This window comes from Camelus bactrianus, chromosome 26 (genome assembly GCF_048773025.1).
Source record: "Camelus bactrianus isolate YW-2024 breed Bactrian camel chromosome 26, ASM4877302v1, whole genome shotgun sequence".
Classification (NCBI taxonomy): Eukaryota; Metazoa; Chordata; class Mammalia; order Artiodactyla; family Camelidae; genus Camelus; species Camelus bactrianus.
In genome coordinates, this window is record NC_133564.1 from 26,332,473 (window position 1) to 26,359,292 (window position 26,820).

At 38.5% G+C, this 26,820-nt stretch overlaps 1 protein-coding gene across 12 annotated transcripts in view; it reads left to right on the forward strand.

The window, feature by feature from the left end:
- The window catches only part of LOC105067618 (pro-neuregulin-1, membrane-bound isoform), a 203,697-nt gene that overhangs the window by 146,783 nt on the left and 30,094 nt on the right, over nt 1-26,820 (forward strand). For 11 of the 12 annotated variants that reach the window (XM_074353783.1, XM_074353781.1, XM_074353784.1 and 8 more), the window contains one exon: nt 15,609-15,738. In XM_074353783.1, the coding sequence (XP_074209884.1) occupies nt 15,609-15,738 (130 nt within the window). Of the gene's footprint in view, nt 1-15,608; nt 15,739-26,820 lie in introns of those variants that run through there. The other variant, XM_045515428.2, reaches the window with a different exon arrangement.

Below are 26,820 nucleotides of genomic sequence, written 5' to 3' on the forward strand. Positions count from 1 at the left end.
GTTGTCTTATTTTACTGCAGAAATAAATATAAAATCTTTAACTCACCTTGAGGAAATCTATGATTCCCCCTGCAATATTTCAAGTTTTTCATGAGTAAAGCTAAGACTTGGCAGAGTCAACTGAATAAAAAAATTAGTAAAATATTTACTAAATTACCGAATAGAGAGATTGATGAAAATTAAGCAACTCAACACTGTATTATACATTCTTATTCCAACTTTGCAGCCGTTGGCCATTAGTAAATACTTTAATTGTCTGCCGTTCTCTGATTTGTACATTTATTTTGTTAACGATGAATATGTAAAGCAATTCTGATTAGATGATTCCCTACGTGTAACCTAACCAAAAGAAAGCAGTCTTGTGTTAACTTTGTAGAATAGTCCATTTTTGTAATAGTTGCTCATTTAAATTACTTGGTAGTCAGGATCTGACTTTCATTTAGGGGTGCTACCACAGGACCCATTTTAAAAACCTTCTTATGAGTGATTTATGTGTTACATGAAAATGAGGTTAGAGAAAAATTACCAGTCAACAAAATGAGCTCAATTTCAAATGTCACTGGAGATAATTTTCATTTTATATAATTTATCTCCATCTCTTAGAGATATGCCTTCTTTTTTTCTCCCTATCTCTTTGCTGAGTATAATCAGCTTTTAAATGGTCTAGTGGCACTAATATTAAATATTGCATTGAGGTCAATCAGAGATCTTATACAAATATTAAATATTGCTCAGGCATCATAACTAGATTTAGTGTTTCATTTGGGATACTTCCTGCAGCCACAACTCCCCAGTGATGTCCATAACTTAGTGTATTTATATTTGTACATGCATTTGTAGTATGTATGTGCATAATTTCTCTTACTTTGTCTTCAGAAAGAAATAAATGAGGTCATAATGTTTTGAACTTGGAGATTATTAATAAATGAAAGTAAAATTATTTTTTAAAAAATGATTTTACAATGAAAAATGAGGATAATTTGAATGGAGGTTAGAAAGAACCCTTTACAACACTGTGATCCCGGATAGTCACAGCATCAAATTTTTGATAACTTTCCCAATTTAGACTAAACTATTCAATTTTTGGTTCTTAGAAAAGCTTAACTGAAAAGATAACCATTTTACTCTGAAACAGACAACAGAACAGTAGGTAACGTGGACTGAGCATTTTCCCTGAGTTAAGACTAAAACAGCATTGATTTGACAGACGCTGACCTCCCGTCTTCTGAGAATGCTTAATCTGAAAGTAATGTGTTGAGTCTCATTTCCTGACTTGCAGTTTACAAACAAGGGGAAATATTCAGAAAGTGATACTTTCAGGAAGATGTAGTATAGATTCTCTAATAGCCTGTGGAAAGGCTGTCGGGGTTTTTTGTTGTTGTTTTGTTATTTCTAACTACAAGGTCACGTATGTAGTTCTGGACTGAAAGAATCATAAGATAGGATGTTTCAGTGGCTGTAAGATGGGCCTTGCAGTCAACCTGCCTTGGAATTCCTCTCCAGGTTATTATACTGAGAACACAGGCATGCAGTTCACGCTGTTTATGCCTCAGTTTCTTCATCTGTGAAAAGGGTAAAATGTCACCTATTTCTTAGGGTTATTGCGATGACTACAGGGCAGAATACCTGGCACACTGTAGATTTTTAATGGATATCAGTCTTCTTATTCTTTGCTAAGAATTGTATTGCCTTTACCATACACATAACTTTTGAGTTTCTTCAACATTTATTTCTCCCCCTTCCCACCAAAAAAAAAAAAAAAAAAAAAGGAAGCTGACAGAATAGAAACAAAAAACATGCCCTTACTATTTATAGCAAACGTTATCAATGCCAGAACCTACTGGGCTTGGTGAATATGATTTCTACTTCAAAAGACAAGATTACTACAGAAAATGATAAAGTTTTATGACATCAAGAGGAAGATACGTAAGGTGAAAATATACTATGAAGAAAATTCTTCCATCTTTGTAATCATAAAATGTCTTCTCTCTCTCTGCTTCTTACTTATTTTCCCTGATCTATTTTGAAGATTACCTTAAAGCCAGACCATGGTAAATAGCATGCCCAGTGGAAATGGTAGTTGTGAGCATATTTAATGAGCTCTTTGGTGTTTAACTCTTAGCTTCTTTGGGATATAATTTGTGATGGGTCATACTCTAGAAATATGACTGTTAGTAACAGGTAGATTTATTTTTTCTATGAACAAGAAAGGCAACAGAAATGTATTCCCAGAAAGATGGCACTCCTTTTTAAGATTTCACACTTAAGTTGGATACTGGGGAGGAGAATTTCACCGGAGTAACTAGTAAGCCTGACATGGCCCTTTTCCTTATACTTTCTTCTCTTTGAGCCGCTAATGAATCTGATGGTTTAGCTTCCGACATTTGGTGAAAACCATTTCCCAAACGGTATTTTGTAGACCTTGATTCTAGCATGTAAAAGAATCAAGACAGTCTTTCCCACATGCATGTTTCTGGCACAGAAAAGGGCAGTTTCTATCACAGGTAATAATGATAATCCAATTTAATTTGTTACAACCTTATTTTCATTTTTCAATTTAATTTCCCTTTTGGATGACATCGTTAACGGGAGTTGCCTATAAAGAGCTTTATACAGAATGACAACAATATTGTTATTATTATTATTTTTGGCAAAAGGAGTTGGAAATAGGGAGTGAGAGAAGCATGATGGAGAATTTGGCAGTCTCTTCCTGGTTAGCAGCAACCATGTCTGTTCTTCAACTTTTGAATATTTTTTAAGGCACTTGTCTCTTAGTTTAATTTATGCCTGGGGAATTGAAAATGCTGCACATAGCAAGTTCTATATTTGGAATCAGTACAGATCCCTGTCAACCTTGCTAAAATGATTACTTTTCAGCTAACTTGGAACATGTCATTTTTACCTTATTAAGTCATCAGATTTAGCAGAGCAGTGAGAGTGATCTCTTTGTTATTTGGATGAGAAAATGCTCCTGATCATTTTCAGGGTAGTTATGACTAAGACTTCAGTGCCACCCCTGGTATTTCTTGTAATCACCTGTGATAGTGATGGATTCCATCTGTCCGGATCTCTACGCCTAGGGTTCTCTGATCTAAGAATAGTTGGAACTCTGTTCTGACCTCATGCTGTGCCTCGTCACAGAAAGTCTTATAAAATAGAGGGAAATTTTTAATAAATCGGATCTATTTCATATCTCTAGAGCTGGATCATTCACAACTTCTTTCACAGAGTTTCTCAAACAGTCAGCAGTGTCATCTAGAGACCTGGTGCCACAAGCCAGAAGACCAAGGCTCAATTCCTAGGTCAGTCGCCTTCTGGCCATTGACCTGTGCACATATACTTGGGTTAACCTGTCTCTAGAGTGTGATCCCAGCAACACAGATCACATTGCCCACTGAACAGATTCCATTTCATTAGACTTCTTCGATTTCTACAAGTTTTCTTGTCGCCATGCTGCTGTTATTATAGTTCTGTGTAGGAAACTCCAATGTCATGTCAGGATTTGAAGCTAGATTTTACCATAAACTGGAATTTTCCAGCCTCTCAGCCCAAGGAATATGGTGTATTCAACAGGAAGGAACCAGTTGAAGAAAGTAACCACGTTTTTCACTTAAGCATCAAAAGTCCTTTAGGTTGCAGTAAACCCTCCGATGACCAAGTTTATTCCCTGAAGGGGAATCCTTATTTATTTTATTTATCCTTATTTATCCTTATTTATGTCACAAAGCTGGCGTCCCACCCTTCCTAACTGAACTGAACTTCAGATTCACTGTTAGGGCCCAAGAGGTGCTAAGTTTCCCCAGAGCCAGCATCCTTTCTCTTCCATCCATCATCAGCCTACTTTTTTGTTTACTTTCTCTCACACATTTATGGGTAAGATTTTTTTTTTTTAATTTTAAAAATATGTGGGGCCAGCATTTTCTGTGGATATTACTGTGGACTTGCCCATGCCTAGTTTTGACTTCAGAAGAAATATTTTGACACTATGCAATCACTTATAATTTCCATCTGTTCATCCATGTGTTCTGCTTGTTCACCTTTGAACAACGAAAACTTGTTACTTACAACTAAAATAATTCACAGACGAAATAGGCTTCGAATCCTGAAAACAAACAAACAGACAAACAAAAAAATGAAAACAGACAAAAATCACTAAGCAGATATTTGGAGGATTGAATTTTGCAAAGGATAAAATTGAATTTTAAATATTTTTAAGAATAACCAGATGCTTTAGTAGTATTGGTAAATAATGAATTCATTTCTATTCAGTCTGTTTCAAATTATATTTGACTTTATGATGAACTAATATCAACTGATTAGATTAAAACAAACAAGACGTCTAGAAAACAAAAATGGAGAGGGGGGAATCGTGGGATATCTTGGGCACTCTGTAAGCTCTAGGAAAAGCTGGCCAGAGTTATGAGGTTGAGTTAAGGACAAAATAGCCTCCATCTTTATTTACCAATGACTCCTTCGGGTCCTGTCTTTTTTTTTTTTTCCTACAACAACAACAACAAAAAACTCTAAGGTTATAAAGCAGACTTTAAGTCAATGGGTAATACAGTGCAGTTGGTTTTCTAAAAGAAGAGTCACACATACACACACACACACACACACCACACACACACTTGCCTGTTTAGGTGGCCTTGTAGAACCGCAATTCCCTCACCCCTGATGTGCTGCACAGCCGCGATTCCCTCCTTGCGCTGTTTCTCTCATCCATGTTGGAGTATGAAGCACCTTAGTAATGGATGGAGAGGACACGGATCTGTGTTCAGCACATACTTGCAGTGTCTACAGAAACAGTTTGTATTTGAAAAGGGGGAAGTCTTCAGCCATCCGGAATTATTATAACTTCCAGAGAAGCTTTATTATTATTATTATTATTATTATTATTATTATTATTATTATTATTATTATTCCGTAACACAGATAGATATATCACCGCTGGGGGAAAAAACTAATAAATTATAACTAAGATCTTATGTGTGGACCTTCTTAATATTCCGTTTCTGCAGTGTGGGGAAATAGCTAGGCAAGCTTAGATAAGACCCTGGCCTCCACTCCACCTTTCTTTTACAATGTGCTTCAACGTGCCCTTTTTTGGTTCAACTCTAAGCAGAATGATGATTTCCATTGAGTTTTTCCAACAAGCAAATGATGTGTATATATAAAACAGCGAGGCAAGACAATGAGACTAAAGACACTGAACATATGGCTCCAGTTTTTTTTAAAATATTGTGTACTTTGGGGAAAGAGTTCAAAGTGTGCACCTGTCTGGTTCCTTTTCATTGAACCACAAAGTTTAATGCCAACAGTAGAAAAACAAGTGTCTGTTCGGTTTGAGCGTCAAGGCCCAGAAATTAAAAAACAAAAACAAAGCAAAAACCCCAAAGCTTGAAGGAAAGCTTCTTTAGGCATAAGGTAGCCAAGGTTAATTTATTATTTTGGCCCAGTTCCCATAAAGGCTCAGGATTTGACTGTCATATTCCACCCCCCACGCCCCCATCCTCATCTCTAACCTAAAAGCAGTATGTTCTTTAGCAAAACAAGACCTGTTATGAATTAAATATTATGAGACCAACTAGTCCTATGAGGGGGAGTGGACAGGGCAGAAAGTTTTCTCGAGGTGAAGTGTTTAAAGTCATGTGTTTTTTTTGAAACCTTGTTTTATCCCTTTTCAGATGGGCCGTGCGTCCCCCGCAATAGCAGTAATGAAAAAACGTAGATTTCCAGGTGTTATTTGCTTACAAAGAATTTGTGCTAGGAGCCTAAAGCCTGCGTGCAGATTGACGATTAACGACACATCATCTTACGGGGAAGGATGGTTTGCTATTCTGATCACGAACCAGGGAACAAGTTGCCCCTGGGAGTTCTGGGAAAATACGCGGACTGAAATTAGCCAAATGTCACGGCGAGACTCCTGTGTTCGAACATGCTTTTACTGCTCCGTTCCTTTGTGTGCAGCAACCTTTGGCCTCAGTGAGGAAAATGTGCTTGTGGATCCGGAATCTGGCCATTTATGTCCATAGCCATCACACAAACGCAGAATTGCCGTGATTTGGCTAAATCTGTACAGTGTAGGGGTTTTGAGCTGCAAAGGCACCATTCTAAGGAATATTATTCAGACTTGTGTTTAGAGCCACTGACCAAAGGGGCCTGGCTCAAACCTGAAAGCCTTGGAAGATTGTATCTTGTGTTGTCTTGGCTCCATTTTTTTCCTACACTTTTTTGGAAGCTTCTTTATGCAAAACACTGAGAGGTTAGATTACTTAAGACACTGGTCAGGGATCATTTCCCGTCGGGGAGATGCTTTCATAACATTTAGGACTATCACTGCCTTGATCATCTGTTTAACTGAGAACTTCAGGCTGACTGTGTTACCTTCTGCTCTTAATGTTTATATCGACGGACACGTGATAGAGTTAAATTGGGAAAGCATCAGTCGTGTAGTTTCGGTACTAAGACTTGACATTTTATTTTTACCAGTGAGGACTCAGGACTGAGAATGGGCCTGCCTCTGTCTCATAGTATCACATTGATCATAATAAATATTCCTAGATTGTGTAAAGAGTGGTGAGAAAAATGTGTGCTAGGCGGCTGAGATGCCTTAGAAAGGGGTGCAGCACAAGGTGTGAAGCACAGACTCCAGCATTTAGTTCTTGCTGAATTTTAATATATATAAACACAAAGCAGCGTTAATTCTTAAACGTGGTGCCAATATTCCTCTCCTGTCGTTCCTGAGCTAGTTTGAGCCGTCTTCCTGTCTCATCCGGACCTAGGTATCGGCTTCCTCACTGGTCTCCACACCTCCGTTGGCTCCCCTTCCAAAAGCTGCAGAAGAGACCGTTCATTTTATTCATCATGGCCCTAAGCAAAAACCCAGCGCTACTCTCTCCACGACCTGGATTAAACATTAACTCCAGCCAGGTTACCAGGGGCTTCTCCAATACGATGTATTATTATTTAATAGCCTCATTAACTTCACCTCCCTATTTATTATCCATCTCCCGGTCAGAATGAACTGCTACCTTTCACTGAACGTGACCTTCCTTCTTCTACCTCCACACATTCACTTGCTTTTCCCTTTAACAGAATCGCTTCTCCCCTAAGCACAGACCCGGTTCCCCTTCTTAATATACCACCCTTTTCAAGTATCTCCTTTTCTGCATACTTATTGTAAGGGTCACGCCTGCCTGACCTAATTGATTTCTATTTCCTCTTGCTGTTGTAAAGATAAGGCTTTTATGTCATTGGGCTTCCTGGCTAGTTAATACTGGTATCCAATCATATCATCTTCCAACAGTGATTGTTTTATCTTCTCATTTCCCACCGGTGCAGCATGATGTTTTACTCCTGCGTTGTTGCATTGTTAGGACTTTCAGAGCAGAGTTAAATCACAGCATCAGAAATCAGCATTCTTGGCTTGTTCTTGATGTTAAGGAAGCCACTCCCACCAAGAGTTTCAGTGTTAAGTATGATTTAGGTTGGAGCTAAAAGTCAGCATTTTTAGATAATATGGAGTATCATTCTAATTTCACTTTATAAAGATGTGCTTTGAGAAGCCTGAAATTGATAATTTTGCATTTTTAAATTTTAAACATAGGCAAGCATATATTTAAACATGTTCCTATATATGTATAAATTGAAACATGCATAGTGAACATACAAAAGTACAAAGAATGCTATGTTGGATTTCCACGTAGCCACCATCCACTTCAGCAATTACCAGTTTTGTTTTATCCTGATCTGACTCATTTCCCTCCCCTCTTACTATTTGGAGGGAAATCCCAGACATCTTATCCTTTGATGCATACATATTTCAGCATGTATCTCTGAAAGATCAGGACGTTTTTATACCTAACCATCATGGATTCGACACATATACAAATGCTACTAATATTTTATTCTCTAATCAGTGATCAGATTTCCTTTTAGGAATATCGTATATTTATGACTGAATCAGGATCCGAATAAATGTCACTCATTGTGATTGGTTTATATGTCTCTTTTTAGTGTCTGTATTCGGGGGTTTTCTTTTCTCTTGCCCTTTTGATCTGTCTCTAGCTCTAGTTGTCTGTGTCTTTATCTTCCTGTAATTTTTTTTTTTAAGAGATTAGCTTATTTGTTCTATAGAGTTCTCCAGAGTCTGGGTTTTGCCGATCGCATCCATCATGTTCTTTTATATGTTCCTCTGACCTACGTTCCTCCTGTAAATTAGTAACTATCAGGATGCTGGATGAAATTCAGGTTTAATTTTGGGGATAAGAATACTTTACAGACAGTTTTATAGAAACTGATTTTCAATCTCATCAAATGTTGATTCTGTATCTATTGAAATGACCATATGGCTTTTATTTTTGATATGCCATGATTTTTTTTTAATTTGATGAGTAAGATCATGAATTTGCCTCATAGTATCTGTCTTCTGACCTTTCATCTACTTTCATTTCTAAATGTTTCTCAGCTGATGAATAAATTAACCTATGTCATTAAATGTCACATGGTAATTTCAGCAGCTCTCTGCATAACTGAATCCCTTAACAGTCCCCTTTGTTTTAATGCGTTTTGTTTGGTGCTCCAAACTTTTGATGAATTTGGAAAGTGGCGTGTGAACATTTTCTACACTGACATGACCTTCTCCCAACCAAACTGACGCTGGTAGAAAATGCAGAACACAGTAAAGAATGTGCCCCCTCTACAGTTAGTGTGGCGAGATCTATGAATATATCCAATTAAGCATGTCAAATGGAAAAGGTATTGATGGGGAAAGATTAAGGGACTGCTTGAAAGTTTGTTGACTCCTGGCTATGGAAATTTTATACTCAGGTTAATCTGTCAGTGATTAGTAGAAAATATATAGCAGAACTGTCTTTCTGGAGTTGGCTTCTTGGATAAGAAAAGCCTGTTGCCTTTGTAGGGAAGAAAATGCCTCTTTCTTGTAACTCCACCCAGCCAACACTGCACTGCGGGAAGACACTCCTTCTTTAAGAAAGCTAAGACATCCCACAAGGCATTTATGCCACTGACACAATACTCTAAGAGGTAGTAGGCTAGAATGATTGCACCGCGTCATGAGTGAAATGTGCGATCAGAAAAAAAAGAAGGGAAAAAAGCAGCTTCGATGCTTGAAAAAAATAACCTTTCTTGACAGTTTTATTTTTCTAAGGATAACACTATCTAATGACACAAAAACATCTCCCTGCTCAGCAGCTGCTGGGAACTTAGGCTATGCTTTCTGTTTAATTGCAAGGAAGCTCAGTGTTACAACAAAAAATTATATTTTTGAAAACAAATATATGTATGTATATGCATGACTAGGCCATTGTGCTGTACACTAGAAATTGACACAGTGTAACTGACTGTACTTCAATTTAAAAAATAAGTTATAATTTTGTTTTATGAGGAGAAATACCCAAAGGTCACTTTTCATTCTGCTGAAGAAGGAAGAAAGAAAGAATACTAGGGTCTGCCCAGAGAGCTTTGTAAGGTAAAGGGGGAGCTCAAGAGAATCTTACTAACTTCCTCCGGCCCCAGTGTTCATTTAACAAAACAGAAGACAAGCATGCCCTCATTCACCTGGGTGACCTTGGGCAGTCTTCCCCTGTACACTTCTGTGAATTCTTAGTTCGGGATATTTTATGGAAGACTGCAGAAATATTCCTTGGAGACAATTTGTTTCCTCTTTTTTCAATATAGGATAAACTATAAAATATGTTAGGATTCTTCTCGGTCCACCATTCTATGTGTGTTTAAGTAGCGCCAAAGCCTGAGGGCATCTCTTAAACCTCCATCAGCCCATGGTGTCAGCTTCTTCTTTGGACGGACTCTCACCTTGTAGGTAATCTACAAACCTCTGAGTACTTCCAGCGTATCACCGAGTCCTGAGGTCCATGAAGTGCAATGCCCTCCTTCTACTTTAGAAAATTCTGGTTCCCTTTATGGTCTCATGATGGTTCCTCCCTGGCTCCCCTGGATGTTTCTGTCGCGGACTGCAGTAGAGGAGAGGCCAAGGAGATGGTGTGCCACTTTAAGTCGCAGTGTTGGCTCTGGGAACCTTCACGTCAGGACCGGTTCCTTCTATCTTCTCCTGTCATTTTTTTTTTTTTTTTTTCCTTTTTACAAGAACCTATTCGCTATTCAGCAAAGGATTGAATTACTACTCAGAAAAAAAAATTCCAGCCCAGAAAGATGATGCTTCAGTGGTTCTGAGAGTGGCTCTGGGTTTTCCTTTGGAGAGCGAATGCCTCCCCTGTCCTCCTGTGGGCATCGATAGAAGATCCATTAGGTGGCACAGCCTTTCCTGCTCAGCTTCTGAGCCAGAGCTTCGTTTTCAGGAACCACATCAGCATTTTTTCCCAGTAAGATTTCAAAGTGCTTCTAGTACACCATTGCTGGGGCGCCATCTTCCCAGCAAGAATAATAATTTCAGATTAAAAAAAAAAAAAAAAGACTGGGAGATTAAAGAGCAGGAAGTTAAGCAGATTGCTAAATACATAGCCATGGAAGATATCACAGGTAAGGATTAAAGGGAAAAAAACCCCTGCAATTTTGTAGTGATTCACAGTTGCATGTTGGAATATAAAAATTGTTCAAACTTGTATACGTTATTGAGAAAACTGCCTGGAGTCATTTAGTTTAATCGTCTGCAAGTAAAACTTTAAGAATGGTCCTAAAAGCTCTTAGTAAGGACTCGTTGCCTCAGGGAAGACAGGCTCAAATGATAGCTCCTTGGGGTAAATGCTCAATGCTCAGACTAATTCCTGCTCATTGTCAAAGAAGAATGGAAGGGACTTCTTATCAGCAGTTTGCATTTGTGTAAGGGCCCTGGTCTGTCCCTGCCGTGGGCTTCACCGATAAGGAAAACACCACTTAAAACTAGCGAGAAAGTAAGCCACCTTCCCAGCATTATTTTCTCTGCAGCCTGCCTTGAGCGGAAAAAGCCTGGCATTCCACAGGAAAGATTGTGTGACTCCATAGGGAAATGTTTAGTAATGGACAGAGAACTCTTAAGCACTCCTCAAAATTTTATTCTGTGTATTTACTAAAAAGTGCAAGAGTATGTGATTTCCAAAATGTTTAGGTATAAACAAAATTGATTCCATGGCCATCACACCCTATTTTTAAATATTTTATTGTTTTTAAACTGTTACAGTAACACACAACGTTATAAATGCCATTAATTCATGTGACTCGAAAGCTCGGTCAGAAATATTAGAGAATTTGTGTGACTCTAGAAAGTTGAAAATAACTACCCATGTAAGATAGTTCCTTTTTCTTTTAGCTCGAATTGTTCTTCAGTCTTACTGTATAAGCAAGTTGAGTGGGGAATACATTATTGACAGAGGCTTTGATAGAGTTAAACAGAGTAAATTACGGATATTTACTTAATGCTTCGCTGTCATTCATTGGTTACCGCTCCAAGTCAGACCATCTCTTCACATTTTGTAGAAGAATAATTTACTAAGAAACAACATTTGAGGCTTGATCAGATGTAATTACAGAGTCTGGACAGAAGTGTTTTTCTTCTCTTTGTTCCATATTTATGCCATCAGCCGTAGACACAGATCATCTCTTTGTGTGCAGTTTTGCAACTGACAAAATATTTTATCAAACTGTGTGCCAACCCTGTGATGGCTCATTCCTGCAGCTGAATAGACGGAGGCAGGTAGCTGGACGGCGTCTCACAGCTCGTCTTTGGCAAAACTGTGCCTTGGGCCTGACGCGTCTCAGCTAACTCCAGTGTCGCTCCACTGCATTTGATCTATAAAGATCTCCTTTTAGGGAGAATTGTTCACAGTCTACGGTTTTCAACCCCAGTAACTTCAGTTGTTGTTATTACGGCTTGCATAAAGTAGGCAGTCATTTAAGAATTGGGGAAGGAAGAAAGGGAGAGAGGCTAGGAAGAAGGGAGGGATCCTATTGCGTCGTGCAGGATTTGGGGAGTCTGTCAGTGGTGATTTTAGTCTCCAGATCCTGGGCTAACTCACAGAACTAGCCAGACTTCCCTGGGATGGTCACTAGTCTTGACCTAAATTGCCAAAATAGACCAGATGGAGAATGAAACACTCAGAAGAATGTTCTCTGGGAACAAGTTAACTGTTGTATTTGTACTTTCTTCCTTGTAATTTTGTAGTTGCTAACATCCCAAGGAAAGTGTGTTTGGGATAAAATGTTCATATAAATGACAAACATAAAAGTAATGGAGTCCTATTTATCAGTGTTCCTAATTGCTGTTCAGTTCGCACTTTACTAGAAGATGACAGGTCCCAGATGATGACAAACTAGTTGCAAACCAGAGGGAGGCAGGGTGTATTAAGTACTGAATGAGTGAGATCTGTGTCACCTACTTCCAGGAACAGCTATGAAGGTCACCTTTTATGCAGCCAAACACATTCTGTTGGCAAAACCTTTAGCTTTACCTGTGATCAACTCCTCCCAGCTCTCCCCAGAAAGAATGTTGTTTCCACAGCTTGGTTTAAGAAACTGCTTTGTCTGTTTCATTAATTTCTGGCAGAATTACCATGCGGAAACTGGCTTAGCAATACAACGTGTATCGACCAAAGAGAAAGGATATCGCTGCAAAATGCATAGATCTGCTTAGTGCTGACTGTGCACCACGTTTTACCAAGGAGAATAAAAGGAAACCTGGCAAAAATCGGAAAGGTGCATGTATCACCATCTCCACCCCAGGTTTTTCTGACAATTACAACTTATTCCTGTGTCTGGCTTGTTGGTTCAGAACAGCTGTACCCGGTCAGTTCACACTTTGTGTCACCTGGGAGTCAGTTGCTGCTTTGCAATTCCGTGATCATTTGTGTTCTCGCTGCTACTAAAAATGCTAAGCAGGATTGTCTGTGACCGTATGAGACAGTTGCTGCTTCATTTTCTCCAAGAATTATTTCATTATCAAATACCCCATAACTAATTTCAAGTCATGATCTAAGAATTTATCAAACGAATGTGTCACAACTCAGCACTGCAAGATGGCGTTCAAAGCATAATCATTTCAGGGGAGAATATTTCTAAAGGACTGAAATAAAGAGACTATTTCTAGTTTTAACCTACATTTACTTACAGTCTTATTAGATCTCACAAGATCAGGAAGTCCAAGGACTAGGTATGAGGCACCTGTCTCTGCTAATGTTCATTCTTAGTTTGCTATTAACGTGGATTGAGGGAGTTGTGGGGGAGGGGAGAGGATGTTGGTTTTGTTGTTTTTAATAAAAGCCTTGGCTTTTGTTCTGAAAGTGCCTGCTGCAGTGTTTGCGGCTTAGCCCGGGTGAGGGGTGATTCCTAGCAACCTGTCAGGGATTCAGAGACCACTGAGGTCTGCTTGAGGCTCAGAGCTCCTTTGGAAGAACGATGGTGACAGAACACTGCAGGCGGTCCCCTCGGCACTGTCGCTGGGGACAGCAGAGATACCCTGCCCAATTTGTCATCCCGTGGATGCCTGTCAGCAGTTGAAAGTCTTAAGCACAAAACCTTTAACTTTTAAGACAAACTCCCTCCGAATATTTTGTAAAAGCAGTTGCCATGGATGAAAACATTCATAGCCCCTAAATAAACAGTTTTTCACACGAAAATATAATATGTTAAAATTTATGCTAAGGGATGTATAGAAATTGTCTGCTCTGTGATTTTATAGACCAAATGATGCCAGTCACCTGCCTCTCTTCCTGATAAAGATGGTAAAAGTGTAGCTGATAACAGGGTAAAATCAACTTTCTCCTCATCCTCCCTGGTTCCTTTTGTTTGGTTTGTAGCCCTGAGAAGGACACCTGGAAATACGTTCTGGAAAGAACTTTTTGTTCTAATAACAACAACAACAACAACAAAAATGGACCCAGTTCTTAATGATCCATAGTCATGATTCAAAGAAAGCATGCCTCTTTGAAATCTTCAGATTTCGACTCTCAAGCTTTCCATCTGATTGATACATACCCAAATTAAGATTCTTCCTTACGTGCTCAGTAATATTACCTGCTAATTCATTGGATGCCAGTTTTGTGCCAACCTTTACCTCGATTATTGATAACCTCTATCGAAGTCCTGTAAATCCCCGTTTCCTACATGGGAAATTTGACCATCTGAGTGGTTGAGTAACTTGCTCTAGACACAAAGCTAGCAGGAGATGGGATCTGAAGATCTGTGTCCAAAGTGCAAATCATTTTTTGCACTGTCCTTTGCTGTTCCTCCTAAAAGCCATCTTGAGAGCAGTGAAATGGTCCCAAACACGCCTTAAACAGGAGAATAAGAGACAAGACAGGCCTTGAGTAATTCAGAAATTGAACAATCAGATGCTGAATATTTTGATCAAGTAGGGTGAGAATGAAGCAGAGTTGGAGGAGCAGTTGGGTTACGTGTCAAAGCAAAATGTGCACTTAACTTATGAAGGAAATGAAAAAGAAAGGGAAAAGAAAATAGAAAAGTAAGACATGACAGGTCAAATAAAAGGAAACAAGGGCATCTGAATTTCACATGCAAATAGCAAATAGTAAAATAGAAATTGGTAAGAAAGACAAAGCGTTGAAAATCACTAAGAAGGAGTCAGGTAACAGATGAGACAACTTTTGTCTAAAGCCAGATTTTTCCCACCCTGGAAGAGTAAATATGGCTTGACATAGTGGTTTTGCATTTCATCCTGATAATATCAGGGATAAACGTGATGTAAGTTAGACTTGTTTGGGGTTGAGACTGAGTCCTGTTTAAGATGCTCCCAATGAAACAAGTGGGGAGAAGTTCTGATACTAAATCCCTGCACCTAATGGTGGAGGAATCATTGTCAGCTTGACTTTTCAATAACTGTGAAGTTTGAAGGCAAGTGAATATCAAGTTTATCACGTGAAGATGTTGTGAACCAAAATTAAAACTTGTTTCTACTCCTAATTCAGATTGAGTGAATTTTGCTGTGATTTAGTCTACATTTGCAGCAATATTAGACTATCTTTGCATTTCTTCAAAAGCAGGATGGCGATCAGATATTTAATAATATTCTTCTGAGTAGAAATTAGAGAAAAATGGAAATTTTGAATGGAATGCCCCTGATCTATACATTGACATATATCCAATTAATAATAATTTTTTACATTAGGAACAAATAAGCCACCTTGTATTTTTCTTTGCTATACATTTTGTCTAAAAAATACGAAGTCCATATTGATATAACACATAATTTTGAAAATAATTTTATCAGTGAGTTACCATTAACAATTGTGGACGTTGATACCTAAATTCAGTTGCAGTGATACGACTTCATGTCATTATTTTTGAGCCTTCCCAGAAAATGTATTTTGCTTCATGACAATAGATCTTCTCTTTTCTAACTTCCTTAGAAGATAAAATATGGGTTAAACAAAATATTGAACCTGTTTCCTGTTTAACTATAATTAAATGAATTAACTGTAATTTCCCTTTTATGACTTTACTCTGTTTCATTACATCCAGAAAGTACTGAGGTCCTTGCTGTTGTTTTTTGAGCCTGAAAGTTTAGTGGAGTACGCCGCATCTTATATTTACTCTTCCTTTTAAAAGAATTTAAAATTAGAGGTTGCTTAGAAGAGGGAATGACAGACGTAAACCTGTCGGCTTCTTTATCTTTTATCCAGCCACATCCACGTCTACAACGGGGACAAGCCATCTTGTCAAGTGTGCGGAGAAGGAGAAAACTTTCTGTGTGAACGGAGGCGAGTGCTTCATGGTGAAAGACCTTTCAAACCCCTCAAGATACTTGTGCAAGTAAGAAAAGCAATCCTCTGTGTGGCTTGTGTCCATGGCTGCTTGTTTCAGATGATCCCACGTCTTATGATATTTTATTGCTGCTTTTTCCAATTCTGTTGCATCCTTTGAATAATGCTGTTTTATTTGTAGAGTGTTGTGAAAAGTTCACACCATTGGTCATCTTCTGTGTTATATCCAGAGTGGTTTTTTGCTTTTTCCAATGTGGTTTTTTTTTTCTCTTTTTTTGCCTTCATATTTATAAAGTTGCTTTCCTCGTGGTTTTCCTCATTGTTACCTAGAAGAGATGTGCAAATATCCTAGTGGCCTATGACGTTGGATACCTACGTCTCCATCCAATGTATGAAGGAAGCTCTAAGATAATGTTCCTTTTTACCCCAGGGGTCACCTGTAAAGAGAATAGGACAACTAAATGAAGCAGAAGGGCAGAAGACCCTTTACTGACACTTCTGTTACACTTGCCATTAGCTTGTTCTTTCTTAAGTATTTTTTAAAAGGGAATTTAGGTTGATCTCACAAATGAAAAAAACAGCAAAGTGCATTTGTTTGGAAGTGCACGCGGTGTGTGTAGCATCATTGCATGTAGGAGGCAGAGTGTTCTTCCATGCACTACGGTTATTTACAGATATGTTTAGAATGGCGCTCTCTCCAACGACCCTGAAGGAGCTGGTGCACCATTAAGAAGTCTCACATTTATTCTCACTCAACAGGCAGAAAAAAACAAAGATATTATCAGTACATTAAATATTTAAACCTTGCAGTTTTAGGTCTCATTAAAAAGCACATGTTTATTATGCCATGCATTTTGAGTCTACTTTTGATATTATTAGGCTGTATGTGGTACATGGATTCAAGTAGTTTGATGTGGTAAAAGATGTTTAAAGTCTCACTGAAATGATGAAACATTTATTTTGCAGTTGACCCATAGCTGGGTCCCATTGTTCTAAAGTCAAGTCCTAAAAGAGAAAAAAAAAACCAAAACATATCATTGTAACAATTGTCTCCTACTCCAGAATATTACTAGCTTGTGACTTAAATGTTGACAAGAAGAGCAAGTTTGTCAGAGAGACAGCTGAGCTCATAGAAAGAACAATTAGCAAACTGAGAAAAAAGGCACAAGAAATAATTAAGAAGGCCGTTTTCCTTTTACATCATAGAAATAGTGTACCAATGTTGACATGCCAGTTCTAAGAAAGGCTGCATCATTAGTAAGTAATAAAATGCATCTTAAAAGGCACATATTTTACAATCATAACACGAAACACAAATGCCATTGGGAAGAAATGTTTTGCTGTCCCCTGTGCTGTTCTAGACACAGGCTATCTGTAGACTGTCTCAGGGGACCTCATGGCTGTAAACAAGTACCTTCCGGAACTGCCTTTTTGCCCTCAAAAACTCTTCTTTTAAAAGAGTAGAAGCAGTTCCAAGAGAGGACAAGTTTGGATGGTTGTGTAGCTGATTTTATCAATGAAGACAGACAAGGTATAGAAGTAAATATAGTCTCTTATTTATTTTATTATTATTATTTTAATTTAGTCTTTTTTATTTAATTTTTACTTTTATTATTTTTACGGTCTTATACTTTTATAGTGAATAAAAGACTAGGAATCACAAGGGTAAAATTCTAATTTCAATTACTAAATAGTTCTTTCATTGATAAAGGTAATAGTTCTAAGCCAAGATAAAATTAATGGGTAAGAGTCTTTAAAACTTTAAAGCAAGCTAAAAATGACAAAGTATATAGAAAAAAAATATTTCTTTCAGACCTGAATTATTTTATGACTATCAGTGTTTGTTTTAAAATTAAAGATTCACTTTTTGATCACCACTCTATTCAAATCTATATACCTATATCAAAGAGTTAAAAAGTGATCAGGTTTAGATTTTGGTTCTGCCGATTTGTTGTGAATACGGCCCAAACACACCCCCACCCCGTAATTATCAGTGAATTCGTATCAACAAATTTTACAGCTTCCTATAAGATTTTCTTTGATCAGAATAGAAAATACCAGAAGCTGAGAATTGTAATCTGTAAAATATGAGGCTCATTTATTGCATGAGGAAATTCTGTCATTCTCTCCTAATTCTGGGTGTGTGATGTAATTAAACGCTTCTCCTTTTTAAATGATCGTACCCATATTATCTGTCCCCTCTTTTTACTTCTCTAGAAAAGCATCTGAGACCACTCAGATTTAATTATAATAATGAAACATGAGCATTTTTCATCATAGCCATTGCACAGATTTACAGGCTGTGTGAGTACATACGATCGTTCCTGAATGCCTCTTAGGAACCAGCGCAGCTATTTCCCACATATTAATTTCAGCTATTCTGTAGCCCTCCCACGTCCCATACAAAACACGCTATCGCCTAAGTGCTGTTCATTTGTTCCATTTTGGAATTGTGCCAACAACCGTAATTTTTTTCACCCACACAGCTTTTCATTAAAGTTTAAGCCCAACCTAGGAAAAAAAAAAAAACACTTGCTATATGTATTTTTTAATCTTGAGGCGAAATGTGTGTTTTTCTTCTAATAATTATTAAAGCAGCAGAGCAGGAATGAACATTCTGATCCCCCAAGCTAACTTGCCTTCTAGTTCTCAGCAAATTGGCACCATGGTTTTATTGTCTCTTTTTGGGGGAGTAATTCTCATCTTTCAAGAGAGTGTTAAAGCTTATTACTAGATCTTGTTGGGAAGAGTATCTTTGACATCTATGACTTTGATGAGTTTTATCCCCCTTTTGGACCATGTCTTTATTGACGCATCAAAGTAAACAGTACATTGAAGGAAGCATTACAGTGTATTTAACATCCAGAATATTCCATGCCTTTTTTTGTGAAATGAGAGTGTTTTTAATCCCTGTATTAAAAACATCTATAGCGTTAAAAATAATCACTACTCAGAATAGAAACAAAGGCAATCATAGACTATGTCTTATGATCATACATAAAACCACTTGAATAGAAACAGAAAACAGGAAAATGCTGCATTGGCTCATCATGGTCCTGTGTATGAAGCCAGTTCATAGTTTCCATACCGTCCATGTGTCTAGAGCAGAACATTTCTGAAGCATGAGCCACATCATTCAGAATCAACTTCATCCCTGACTAAAGCCATGACTCGGAAACACCACAAGCATGGTAGTTTCCAAGTAGTCTCTCTGGTCACCTAATCCACTTGTTGCCTTCTTGGGAGTTGAAGTCGAAGACTTTTCAACAAATTTCTTTTGTCTCTCAGTTCAGAACAAGGCGTTCCAAATGGATTAACCATGTAACAGTTAAACACTTCTCTGAGGAGAGGTTTGCTGGTTACTTGGACATTCCATGGGAACTGTGCGGGAGTTTCCGCGGTGTTTCTCATCTTTTATATTTCTCTGCTCTCTATAGTAATTTAAAATTTATCCTGGGGAAAACAAAAAAACAGTTACTATTCCAGATTGCATAAAGACCAGAAAAGAATCATTCCATCCTGTACTGTCTGGTGTCCCCAGTAGTCGCATGGTTCAAAGAAACAAGACAATTTGAACATGACCATGACGTTGTCCAGACTTTCTTCTTTGTTTTCTCCCCTTGTTCTTGTACATCTGTTCTTCTGAACAGTTTTACTTAGAGAACTATTTTTGAAGATGCTGATGTGATTTTTTTTCAATCTAAAAATGATTTTATACCAGATCGTATTTATAAACTCTTACACTGTCCTATGGACAGACGTGACTTCCCCATGTGAGGATTAGTATTTTAACCACCAATTTTGGTGAACAGTCTTGAGCCCTTTCACTTCAACTCTCTGGACAATATATTTATTTATAACATGGACTTAATATGTTCTCCAAATTTCTTTCCAGGGAGTCAGTGAAATTAAATGAATTCATTTCTGCAAAAGTACTTCTAACTCAGGGGAAGCAAGATTCTTTTTTCCCTTATAATAAAAAATAAATGGTGGAATTACATTCTCTCTGTAGACACTGGGAAAATATATACACCTGTCTTAACAGAGTGTGTCACCATGTTTAATTCCCAATTCTTCATTTTATTTAACATGAGCAGTTTTTATTTGATTTGTTGGGGCCACCAGCTAGCTTTATAACTTTGCATTTGCATTCATTTAATCATTTAATATCTCTGATCATGAACTTCCTTATATGCAGAAACAACAACAACAAAAAAAAAAACAGAAATAGAAAGCAAACAAACAAAGCCTGGGAAGATGGGAGGTGCCTTCAAACATGAACTTGTGGTTTTGTATAATTAATTTTTATGAAACCGTGTAGTACATGTAAGGGCCTATATTGCATTACACATTATTGTAGAGACAGTTGTGAAAATATATAACTATAGGTGATAAAGTCACAATAAATATCGTAGTAAATTAAACTCAATAAATGAAATATTAATTAACATTTATTTATAGAACAGCTACATCTGTACCAGACATTTTTGAAAACACAGAAAAAGTATAAAGCCTAGTCTGTGGCCCCTGGGAACTTAGTCTATTTATGGAAACAGAGCAGCTAAAATAGTAGCTCAGTTAGAGTGACTGCAGCCGAGTGGCACAGAGCTGATTATTATGGTAATGAGAACTCGAAGAAGGAAACGAGGGGAGTAAGTGGAAGGCTTTATAAACACAGCCATCATTTATGGAGATTTTTTCCGTACACCAGGTAGGCACTGAGGCTGCAATGATCTTTTTGTGAGACGCACTGACATGCATACCTAGACCAGCAGCTCCATTCTGGGACGTAAAACAAAACAAAACAAAAACCTCAGTTAGACATGAGTCGGTTTCTGAGCTCTGGAGGCCGGGTGGAGGACTTGGGATGCTGTGATAGCTCACAGGGAGCCACAGGAGCTTCTGGAGCAGGAGAGATACCATGGCTGTCTAGGGAAGAGAGACTTCCACACGGGCTGGAGACACCTGGGGGCCCGGGGGATGGGGGAAGCCAAGGCACTAGCTACGGTTGAAGTTTTGTAAAATCCTGGCAGAGTGGTGATGATGGTGAGATTCACAACCCCATTAATAGCTGGATCGACACAATTAAATGAGGGGTGATGGTTCCAGTTCAAGTTGTGTCCTATGGCCTCATCCCCATGGCTGTAGAAGGAGAAATCTGGAATCTATGAAAGGGGTGTATTTTGGGTGAGGCCTGGGGTCCCCGAGAACAGACTGCCATCCTCACTCTAACTCCTGCCCCTCAGGGTGGGTGCAGACACTTCCCGCAGCGCCCCTGTGCTCTTCAGTGCTGTCACGTTTAACGGAGAGAAGTGCCTGGGACCCTTGTACCTTAGATCTAGATGGTCAGCTCTTGGAGCAACGCCATCCTCTACTTCTGTGTCCTTCCTGTTCTAGAATCCTCCATGTACTTACTAGGTGTTTCTTGAGTCACTGCGACTTTCACTAAGACAGACTGAAGGAAATGCTTTTCTTCTTATGGAAGCCAACTTAGGTGCAGTTTTGCCTCCAATCAGGCGCACGGACTAAGTGTTCTTTACAGCTTCTTTTTTTTTTCTCCTGAAAGCAGTTAGGCAGCCACATACAGGTATTGATCTCCCTTCTAAGAGGCAAGCTCTGTGCTTGTGTTCAGTGTGAAGGGGTGGGCAAAATCGCGTGGTCTCTGACCGTATGGAGTGGGGAGACTCTTGCAAATAGCAAACATATTTCAAGTAATTAATTTAATTATAATTCGTAGGTGTGTTGAGTGCTCCAAAGAGTATTTAGGGGGTTAAGGGAATGTGTAATGGGGGACCCCAACTAGCCAGAGGCAGAGACTCCCTGGGAAAGAAAAAGTATATGCAGTCCTTGCCTTGAGAAGCATATAGTCTATTTAAGTTAGGAGTTTGGGATTAACAGATATGCACTAATATAAATAAAAGATAACCAACAAGGACCTACTGTAGAGCACAGGGAACTCTACCCAGTATCTTGTAATAAGCTATAATGGAAAAGAATCTAGTATGTGTGTGTATATATATATATATAACTGAATTGCTTTATTGTACACGTGAAACTAACACATTATAAATCAACTATACATCAATAAAAATGAATGTTTAAAAATAAAAGATAAAATACACACAATTTTGAAATACTTATATTGAACAATTTAAGTCAAAAGTGAATATTTAGACGTTTCATCATGAGGCGAGGCTGGAGTAGGTGGAACTGTAAAGTTCTGAGTCTCTAAGCTGTTTGAAGAGACAGGGAAGGGCATCGTCCAGAGAGGAAGCCCAAACCACAGATCAGCTGCGTCCGTGCTTGTGTCACAAGGACGTGGAGATGTATGGAGTGCAGATTGAGCCCATATCCGATTAAATTGTTTGACCTCACAGTAGAGGATACATCATTCAGAGTAAACAATGGCGAGGATTTTCATCTCCCGATGAGCTTTTCAGAACAAGCTGTGCAAACAGAGCCTTGGGAAGGGCACCGGGGTTCAAACGAGGAGGGGGTTCATTCATAAACACTGCCATCCTCATTAGCGGGATTGTACGTCTTAGACGCTGAAAAACAGCAGTGGGGAACCAGGACAGCTTCGAACGCTTTTCCCCCAGGGTTTACCCCGCGTCCAGTGTGACCAGTCTGTGTCTACTGGTATCTCAAGAAGTGAGAACTCGTCTCCTGATCGTGATAGAAAAGGAATGGGACGCCCGTGCTAGCTGAACAGTGATGGGGAGGTCTAGGGTTGGGTCTCACGGCAATGTTATTGGAACATATTATATGTAACATTTTCTGTAATGATGCTGAAGAAGGCATTCCCTTGAGGAAACAAATGCTTCTGGCAAATGATACCATAAAGAATGCTAAATTAGAAAAGCACAGAGCATGCTCAAGAAATTTCACTCCACGGTAGAAAACAGCGCAAAGTTCGTCTTGGAAACAGGCAGACTAACAGTAACAACCCATCTGGGAAAGAATAATCTACAACGCAGATACTCAGCCAGTGAGTGGGCGAGCTGCAGTCAGAATCCTGAGCAAAAGGGTGAGAGAAGTCAGCCCCTGCAATCTGAGAGTGTAGAAAAACAGACCAGCCCCATCTGCCCTCGTGTGTACACCGCCAGCTCTGGTTCTCGGAGGAAGAGCAAAAGGCCTTAACGCCTGACACTTAAACTCGCCAGGAGTCCCCAGTATGTACGTGCTGGCATGTCCATTACTTGAAATTTGTAAGCATGGGTAGCAAAGAAATTATTTCTGATGTTGCACAGTATGAAGGAAATACCCCAACTTGTATAGAGGTAGAGGGGAAAGACAATAGGGACTCTTCTTTTTTTGGACAATTGTCTAAAAAATTGTCCAAATATTCCATTGTGAAGTGGTGACTAGAGAGAGGAGATACCAGATGTAGACCTGTTTCTCTTCTGCCTGACCAAGGGAGGGCCTGATGGAAATTAATGAAGCCAAGAAATAAAGAAAGGACGAGAAAGGATGTCTAAGGATGGTTTATAAATTGACAATAAATTTGCAAAACCACAAGTCCATTTATAATGGTTTATAAAATTAGCAAACCCTAAATAAGCAGAAATTTCTTGGGGTTCCGAAAGCATCTTTGAATATGTCTAGTGTCTCCACCAAAAAGATGGAAAATAATTTATGCAATTAGAAGGTTAAAAAGTACACCAGGCACTAAACTGATTCTCAAAATACATGCATGTATGATCAAAGACATAGTAAACACATCAGGATATCCACCGTGTATTAAGGTTATTGTTAAGAACAGTTTTTATTTTACTGATGCTGTGCAGAAGTCTTGGTTACTAGATTATACGGCTTGATTGAGTCCTAGGTAAAATGGTATTTCAGTAACAGGATTTAAATTTGAGGTAATAGACGTCTGTTAGAGAGTTATAGAGTCTTTTCCAAATTCCAAACACAATGCTAAATGTTTTTGTTTAGGGGAGGGCGCCTGTGAAGGGAATACTGGGGGCTCCTATAAAAAAAAAAAGTGTTTGGAAGTCTACAGAGAGAAGGCAGTTTGTCACTAACTATAAAAATAAAAACCAAAAGTTCAAAACTGACCTGTACTTGGCAAATCAGTTGACTGCATGGAAGTCTCTCTGACACAATTCTTTATGGGACACTGGGGTCTGGTCTTCTCTTGGGTTCAGTTTAACAGACGTTTTATGAGAGTCCTTTATGAGCCAGGGAGTGTGCTAAACATTAGAGACAAGACATGATCAGAATGCGGTCACTGTCCTGCAGAGAGAATCACAAACAGCTAAGTAAGGGCAGAAAAAGATCAGGGCAGAGGGGCAGTGTGACAGCGGAAAGCAGTCCCTCACCCAGGGCGTGGAGGGGGCGGGTGGGGAGGTGACAGGCAGGGAGGAGTTAGTTTGAAAAGGTGATGCTTCAGTTCAGACAAAACTGTCTGGGAATTTTTATCTCATTAAGAACAAATATAGAGTAACTTTTAAAAATCGTATAAAATAAAAAAATTTAAGTCAGAAAAAGGAAAAACCCTAGGCAATACAAGCCATAGTTCAGTGATTTAGTGAAAGAGAAAACACATGTAAATACCAAAACTTTTAGAAGTGGAAAAAAATTAACTGTATGGAAATAAAAAAAAAAACATTAGTTCATATGTTTGAAGTTAATGCGATACTAACAACAAAATGGAGTCAATAAATATGTTGTGGTGTCAATTTTTAAAAATAGAACAAATATAGAACAAAGATTGTTTATCATGTTAAAAGCAAATACTAAATCTTTTTTTTTTTTAATGCTTTCCATCCTCTATCAGGGAAAGAAACAGTATATATAGTTTTGAAGTTATGACAGGGGTTCCATTACTATTCAAAAAGATTCTTCTAAGACATAAAATTCTTGGAATGTGCTCAGACTCATGCCAAATATTGTTCAGAGTCAGATTAAATCTACCGTACTCTTATCTCTGCTGAAAGTGGTAGATTGGATGCTTAACATACACTTAAAAAAAAAAAAATACAATGCTAATAGAGAAATACGTGAGAAGCCAGTCTCCTATTCTTTTAGAAGTAATTCCATAGAATTTAATCAGAGCCTGTGGATCCGGTGAGTTTTCATTTGCATATGCCTTTTCTACACAGTCAGTGCAGCCTGCAGTTTGCTTATGCAGAAACTTGTTTCCCCTTTCTTCCATTTGATTTGGCAACAACTCTGTGTGTCCACAAAAGTTACATGATGACTTGTTGCCAATGAACCCTTGAATTGCTTAGGAACAGGTAGTTGAAATTTGTTTTGCCTCCATGATTGTCTTAAGAATCCATTCTATCAGAAATGTTTTTTTTAAAAGTTCTTGAGTCCTCCCCGACTGGTAGTACATTCAGAAGAAATGATGTCGGGGTTGCTGTACAGTGATTTCGTGTGTGAGGGCGACTCCCAGAACCTTTGCGGTAAAAAGAAACCTTGAATCGTCACTTAGTCAAATCCTTGCAATTTCATCACTGAGGAAAACAGAGCCCAGTGAAGCCAAATGGGCTTCTCACCTCCAAGCAGCAAGATTCGGTGATGCCAGGATGGAGGGCCTTGGCATCCATCTCCCAAGGTGTCAGGGTCCCTGACATCCTAAACTTTAGTGTAAATGCAGATCTCTTAAGGATCTGGTTAACATGTGGGTTCTTATTCAGTAGTTCTGGACTGGGGCCTGAGAGTCCAGGACACGCTGGTGCTGTTGGTCCTTGGACCCCACATTGAATATGTATAAGGCTTTACACTAAGACGATTCATCTGAGTGAAGATAAACGTAAGCGAAAAGATACTTCTGGTTCAGATAGAGCTGATGATTCCAGAAAGGATTGGCGCACTTTAAGCAGATCTAGTGTTACTGCACCAAACAGTCTATCTCATCTTGTGATACAGATAAGCCAGCATCTCATCATGCTGGTTTCCTAGGAGATATCGTTTTAGAAGTTCACACTAATTAGAAAATTGATAGGGTAAGGTTTTCGAGCCCTTTCATCTAGTTGTCCTGTGCCCTCTGATCTCAAAAGTGTCACGTAAGATGCATAAATGGCAATTTTTCTAGTAAATGAGTTTCTTTTAAGGGACTCATGATTCCTCAGCTGTTTGTTAATTTCATGGCCCTTAAATAAGTGAATTTCTTGCCTCTGATGGTTCTCTCTCCCTCCCTCTCTCTCTCTCTCTCACACACACACACATGCCCCATATTCACATATTTTATATTATATTCTTTGTGTGAAGCAAGTGGATTATTATGTGATCAATGTAAGAATTTTAACTTTTATCAAGAATGCAAACAGGTAAGATGAAGTGGTCATTATAGATGTAGCCTTAATTCTGGCATCACCTACTTAATTATAGTGTATGTCTAGATGGATTTACAGTCCTGGTTGAGAAACAGATGTACAGATAAAAATCCCATATACTTCAAAAATTATTATGTCAAATGACTTGTTAACGGAAAACAGGTTTCCTTGTGTTTTTCCTGTGTTACCTGGGAAGACATTCTTATTGAAGCAGGTAGACTGACATCTTCATGAGAAATGACCCAGCCTCACAGGCTATAGTTCTTATTTCTGTGTTTCCTCAAGTAGCTCTTTCTCTCTAGTCATTGCTGCAAAAATATTCTAAACAAAAATAACCAGTTCATTTATCCAAAAAATGTTTTGAAGAATTTTTTTAAAAACCATATCAATACGAGATGTTTGCGGTTAAGCTTACTGACATTATTGTTAATGATCATAATTACACTTTGCTTACACAAGTACTCATGGGGCTGGAAATCTGAACGTGCTAGTGTCTATTCTCTCAAGCCACTCTTACCAAATCACTGGATAACACTTTCTTGGCATTGAATTTGGCTTTAAGGGAAATGAAAAAAAAAATCAATCTTTTATTAGTAAAAATGAATAGTTTTATTCACATCTCTTTGATGCCAGGAGAAGAAAGGGTTGTATGTAAATCACGAGGTCTGCACATGGTGGTTACGATATAGATGAGCTATTAATGATAACCACGGCTGTGGGTGCTGGGCGTCTATAGGAAGTGTATTTGTGTCCTAGAACCTTTCAATGACCCTATTTACTAGAGTATGATATTGCGTAAAATGAATCCAGCCTGAAATTCTTCAGTTACTGGAGGGACTGCAACA